Source organism: Brachyistius frenatus, unplaced genomic scaffold, assembly GCF_029030835.1.
Source record: "Brachyistius frenatus isolate BFR_SWC_R1_liver_20210118 unplaced genomic scaffold, ASM2903083v1 Contig_100, whole genome shotgun sequence".
Classification (NCBI taxonomy): domain Eukaryota; kingdom Metazoa; phylum Chordata; class Actinopteri; family Embiotocidae; genus Brachyistius; species Brachyistius frenatus.
This window is the reverse complement of record NW_027210699.1, coordinates 983983-990797: the sequence shown is the minus strand read 5'-3', so window position 1 is coordinate 990797 and position 6815 is coordinate 983983. Positions and strand designations below refer to the sequence as shown.

The following is a 6815-nucleotide window of genomic DNA, read 5'->3' as shown; positions in this document are numbered from 1 at the left end:
TGATTGGTTTACATGCTTAGCCTCATATCTATCCCATGAAGAAGAAACACTGGCTGATTGAACTACCAGAGGTTTTCATCTGAGATTACTTCATCAAAAAAGGCTAAATATTCATGACTGGGCCTCCAGTGACTGCATCTGCATCTGGTCTCAACACCTTCAGCTCTTCTGCACACTGGTGATGCAGGTGCAGTGAAACAGACTCATCAGCAACCTTGGCAATGGTAGCATGAAATAAAAGGCACACTTACCACTTTCCCTCCTTTCTTTAAGGTGTATCAGCACAGATATTGAATTGTTTTTGGCTAATTTATGTTTGAAACAGGCAACATGAGAAGGCAACACTGAATACAGGCTCCATTATATCGTATGTTGTATGCTGCTAACTCACAGCTCTGTTTCAAAGTCTGATGAAAGTTTTCAGAGAATTATTTTGAATAGTTTACATTAAAAGTTTGATCACATTAATTTCAAATTTACATTTTTGACATAAAACTGACCTGAATGTAATAAAAATTGAAACAGACTTGTACATGACTGTCTAAAAATGAATTTGGTTACGTAGTGTACATATTCATAACGTTTGCACTATGTGATCTGACTGCAATAAGTAAGTAAGTTATAACATATGTTTACTCCATCAGGGCATATGAATAGTTACTCGATTGTTATCCTTATAATAACACTGCTTCAAAACTTGAAGAAAGCTTGCTGGTAATCAATCAAGCTTGGTGGTGGATGCTGTATATTGTTTTGGTGACATTTTGAGGTGCACCCCCTTTCCTCTGACTCACACACCGATCAAATGTTAAAGACTTGGTGTGAAATATTCACTGAAACCGAATTTTCCAGCAGGATGTAAATGCCAGAGAGACATTAGCAAGAGGAAGTCACACACATCCAGATGCATGCTGAATGCTGTAAACGGCGTCCCAGCAGGCCTGCTCAACATGAGGAAGGCCGACCTTTTCATAGAAACAGGGCTGAAGCACACAGGAGGCTGCCAGCACACAGCCAAGGTTAACGGCAGGAAAGAAACGGGACACAATTTAATTGTCAAGTCAAATTAAATCACCGTTTTACATTCCGACAATGTAGAGTCAGATTCATTATCATACTGGATGTACCTTGAACTTGACCTTCAAAGCCCTGTGGATGGTTGGATGTGCACGATATGCCCTTGACTCTAAGCAGATTTTCATCTCTGTACCACTTAGCCTATTATGCAAGAGAGAAGTTGATGAAAAAGGCCTTGGGGTTGGCAGATGGTTCCCCGTGGATGAGCACTGAATATAATTTCATCAGACGTTTTTGTGTGACCGAGTTACAAGCCGAGAAAGAAAAAAAAGGTGAGAGACAGATGTTTTGGCAGTTCTTTAATTCACACTCATCTTTGCTGTGCTAGAGTTCAGTCTTTTTAGAAGTGAAGCACCTCAAGAATCCCCAAAAAACTTAATTTGTTCTTTTGCCATTTACTCCCTAGTAGTCGCTAAGAGGCCGAACAGAATCTGCACATACGACACTGAATGCTGGCTTCCTTGTGCCTTCATGTCCACCCGATCCGGCTGCATCGGTGCTGCTCAGTCACCGCTCTGATGTGCTTCTGTTTCAGAGAAAGACTACTTATTCTTTATTGTACATGTTTCTACCAAACGTAAAGGCGTGTTTGCCATTCATTTTGATGTTTCTGAAGAGGCATTGTGCCGGTACTTTTTTCAGTTTCATAAATTTACTACCTCATCTTTCATCTGAATATAAATAGCATGTATTAGAGAACATTTGTAATGAATATTTTTCTCTATTTTAGCCCTCTGTCCTCATTCAGCCCTCGTTTTTCTCAAAACAATGACGAGTTTGCTACCGTGTTCAAGTTTTATCCTTCAGTACAAACACATTGGGCCCCATTTTCGTGCCGGCCAAAGCTAGTCTAGACGCAAATCCAGGCACATTTGTATTTTAGCACAGCACAAAGGGATTTTTTTTTCTGCACTTACACCAAGTTGCTATTCCCATGACTCAACATGAATAACGATGCAACAGGGGGTTTGAAGTGAAATTGCACCTCCATCTGCTCATATCAGATCTCAGTGAAGCGCAGCTGGCGACGGGTTATTTTCATGGCTTCAGTGGGCCGAGAACACGTGAAAAAACCTTCCAAAATCCCACTGACAGGTTTGATGGATGTCCTACATATTTAATCTCACATAAGTCAATAATTTAAACAAGATTTTTGTTAATGCAACCTTCCGATTCAGTTAATTATATAAAACACTAAGTTGACTCTGTCTATTGAATTGGATGTGAATCAGTATCATAAAATATAAAGGGCATTCAGGTTAACTGCAAAGGTATTGCAGTTAAATTACACATAAAGGGGTAACAGTTCAAAAGCATTTTCATCTACTCATCTGGTTTAGTAATCTACCAGCCGTGGGTCACTGTCGTTTACACACAAAAGGTTAAAGTAATTTAAACATGGCAGCTTCGGTCCTTTGATTAATGACTGGAAAAGAAAATGAATCACACTCAAAGGTCCCGCTGCAGTTTATTTATTAACGCCACAACATCAGTGATGTTTGGAGCCCATTGCTCTTAGTTATTGTTGTTAATATATTAATTGCATCGGATGCTTTAAGTGTGCATCATTTTCTTCTGTTCACTCATCGACGTGGTTCCAGCAGCTGATTTCAGTATATTGGATGAGTGTTCTCTGTTAACTTTGACATTTATTTAATAACAGAGTTTAACAGATACAGATTTTTGTCTTGTATAATTTAACCGTTTCTTTCACTGGGCAGCGGTTCTCATAAAAACAAGGGAAGAAGCATTTATGATATTTGTAACCTCTTCCCAAGCAGATTTAATGTCAGCAGCCCGTGGAGGCCGACTGGTAGTAGCATTCAGTGATTAGAGCCTGAACCTCCAGACGAATATTTCAGTTTCCTCCTGCGTTAGGTTTAGAGGGAGGTGCCGGTCTGCTTCTTCTCCAGTCATTACAAACTGACAACACGCTCCGTCACAGCGACTTTAACGGGAATGAGAGGAGGTGCTTTGATTTGCCATAACTGAAGTCGGCTGTGACAAACCTTCGATTATCTATTCCTCCTACTCTACCACTGCGGGACGCAGTGGTAGAGTAGGATGCACTTGTGTTTGTGTTCACCAAATTACCCAAAAAGTTGGCCACACCCACATTCACTCCCAGCACACAGAACTTGAGCTGCACTGTGATTCACCGAAATAGAGCCCATTGTGTTTATCCTGGAAGTCCATCAGACTTTTCAGACCTGATTTCCTCAAATTTGTCAGTTACTTCCATGTTTATTTGGCAGCAGCCGTCTTCCACTGCATTTGTTGACAGTCGCTGACCGTAGATCAGTGGAATAGTGTGAAACGTATGTGAATTGTGCTTCTTGCCTGGGTGCATGTACATAGTTGTGTGTCTGTCCTCCCAGAGAGCTGGGAGAATGGAGCTTCATCGATTTGAGACTCAGCAGTTTCACTCCTTACGACAATTTACCACAGCTACAGGTTTTTTTGTTTGTAAGTGACCAATGTCATCGTTTCTTCTTCTTTCTCTGTCTACCTTTCTCACTGCTTGTTGACAACACAGTTGTAGTGATGCTCTAGTTTTAAACTGCCAGCAAATATATTCCTTCACAGAACGTACATGCACACAGATTTTCGGGCTTTAGATTTGCAAGATGCTTCAATAAAATCTAAATAAAAGTACCACAGAAAAGGTCTGTGTGAAGAGCAGCAGCACGATTCAGTCGTGTCCGGTGGACATCGGGCGTTTATCACTCTGCTGCATTCTCTCACATCGGACTGCGTAGGGTTCGAATCCCCGTAGTCATACAGCATAATAAACAGGGAGTCGTTTCATAACCTTAAGTGGAGTGTGTCAGTAAACGTCTGACTTCCACACTCACCCCTGTGACCACCTTTACAGTTTTTCCTGGTTGTGACATCACTGGACAGGAATAAGCACAGCTGTTTCACCGTACAAACCATCCGAGTGTTAATTTGTCCGAGGAATTAAAGGTAAAGGGACTTTGGGGCGAATGTGGAACTCAGTATTCTCCTAAATGGCTCCTCTGTGGTTTTCCAGTAAGTATAGGCACTTCATAACATGCAACTGACAGTCATTTGATAGCAGATAAGTGCTGACTATGCAGGTACGCAGGTCAGACACAGATGCAACTAACAGGAACAAGAACATCCTATCTTATTTCTAAAGTAATGTTGACAGGCAAAGCAAACAAGGCTGATTGAAGCAGCGGTGTCCGAGCGTTTTTAGGCCATACTGCTCTGAGCTGTGACGTTACTGAGCAGCAGCAGAGGACATGCTGTGGCAGTAGCTCATCATCAAGCATGGCTGCTACTGTAAAGGCTGAATGGCTCCAGATTGTCTGAGCGTTAACTTCTCACCGCGAATACTCAGACGCTGCATCTCAAGCAAACACAAGTCAAGAACTATTCATAAAACATTCAAAAGTGTGGCCTACAATTATACAAAGGCCACCGTACATTGTGTTGATATTTTGTGTGATTTAAAGGGACCCTCCGGTAATCTGCACCTCCATTAGTTTGGGAACGTCAAGACAGACATGAAAATAGAAAAGTAAAGCAACAGAAGCCCAAATCCTGTCTTTTAAGGGTCAAGATTAAAAACCAAAGATCCTACATTTCCCATAATGCAACTTAGTGATGTCTTACAATAGAGTCATCCTTTCTGTTGTAAAGTTGTAGTCTCAGGTTCCCATCAGGTTCCTATTGTTCCCATCTTTACAAATTTCTGTCAGAAAACATTATATAGAACTGAAATGTGTTTTTAATAGACTGACTAGTTCACCTCATGACTAGTAAACTGACAGACAAGTAAAATCAGTGAAGCGCTACTGTCACTGTCCTTAAACCTGTCATGTCTCTTAGAAATGACAATAAGTTTATTCAACTTTTTTTCCCCCGTTAATACGTAAAGTGATGACGGTATTGAATATTTGAATGATAGTTCCAAAAATAAATCACTGGTAGGTTTTTTATTTCCAAATGATGTCTTTAAAAGTTCTACTTGTATTTATTTCAGGGCTCCACATTCTCATATGGGACACAAATATTTTGGTTCTATTTTCCACTTGAGTGCAAACTGTTAAGCGAAAGCCTGCTGATATTCTTTGACATGTTTTATGACTTCTCTTCTTTATGTCTTCATGCTAATTTGTAATTCCAGTCTATACCAACGTAAAGGGAAAGTGCGGTCAGTCGAGGTTGGCGTCCTCTGGCCAATAATAACCCAACAGGAATGTAAGGCAGCCAGAGTGCTCATGAAGACATCGCTATGGAGATACAAAAAAACAGCTTCATGTGCTTTACTCTGTTGTAATATTATCACTCCATCAATGTTTCTCTCAGCAGCTCCCCTTGTTTCTGTCTCCTCCTACTTCCACTACGGATGGATATAGCAATCTTTATATCTTGTTCACTCAATATATTTCTAGATGTGTCGGTTTCATGTTAATTTGGATGTATTTTATCAATCTGGAAAAAAAAAGGTTCTGTTATGAAGCAGTTTACCTGCTGTTGTGGTAAAGAGTCCACCTGTAATGCAGCAGCAGGTTCACAAACTGGAAGTGATTCTTCAGGCTAAACTATAACAAAATGAGAATTTCAGAACGTGTATTCCAAGCAAAAGAAAATCGTAACCAGTCTAAAGACAAGTATCCTTAAGTTCTTCAACGTTATATTAAAACTAAAACGCTCCAAAGTAATAGTATTCACAAAAGAACAATATTTATTCTTATTTACCTCTTATCTTAATTATTGAAATGAATGGGCTGCACCGCCATCCCACAGAACCCGAGAACAAGCCACGTTTTTTAGGTGGAGACTGCTGGATTTGTCATGTGTGTGTTTGTCAGGAGGAACACACCTACACATGGCACGCATACGTGTGTTTGAGCGTGTTAGTCGTCCAGGTGCTGCTCCTCCCACGTGGAGGTCGGGATCGCGCTGTACGGGTCCATGATGACCTTGGCGCAGCGGATGATCATGGCCATCAGCAGCAGACAGAGGAAGGCGATGCAGGCCAGAGTCAGGCCCTGGTCCACGTCCACGAAGGCCGGCTCTGCGGTGCCCTCCACCTCCATGACCGCTGGAGTCTGCTGCTGCCGTCCTCAGACAGGCCCACATCCCCCGCTACCGTCATGAGGACCCGACTGGAGACACACAGAGAGGACGAAGGCGGATACGTTAAGGACACACTTACAGGTGGACGTTTTCACTCAACAAGACATTGTTTGAAAAGCTATTTTATATGTTTTATGAGGCAATTGCATCATTACGTAACATAAGCAAGTTGTCTCTACCTCTACCTACTGTGCAGTAGGAGTAGTAGTATTGCTTGTTATACTTGACATTTCACGACTTTCCGTCATTAGGAGTCGTTGTGTTTGTGCAGGTTGCTGAAATTTCCGCCTGTTTGCAGCACATGGAGTCCAGACTTTTCTGAACGACGGAGCTAGCAGCCGTGCCAGGGTGCGTTTTGTGCAAATGAAGTGACACGACTTCACTGCTGCGTCTCTTACGGAAAACCACGGTCATGTGCAGCGCTCATTTTAGTCCAGAGGATTATGTTTCTAGAGATAGAGTTCTGTAGGATGTCTGAAGCAGGACCGTGTGAGACTGATCGCTGCCGCAGTTCCTTCAGTTCGCTTATATGAAAAGTATAAAATGTGATTAGAAGATATTATCAAAAAACTATTGTTGCTCTGAGACCTTTAATGCTATTTCATATTATCTTGGATTCCTACAAT

General features: G+C 41.5%; 1 protein-coding gene across 1 annotated transcript in view; it reads right to left on the bottom strand.

The window, feature by feature from the left end:
* Positions 1 to 1367: 1367 nt before the first annotated feature.
* LOC138628426 (cortexin domain-containing 1 protein) overlaps positions 1368 to 6815 on the bottom strand; it is a 29230-nt gene continuing 23782 nt past the window's right edge. The window contains exon 4 of the mRNA XM_069711473.1: positions 1368 to 6218. Within this exon, the coding sequence (XP_069567574.1) occupies positions 5967 to 6149 (183 nt within the window). The 5' untranslated portion in view covers positions 6150 to 6218 and the 3' untranslated portion in view covers positions 1368 to 5966. The remainder of the gene's footprint in view (positions 6219 to 6815) is intronic.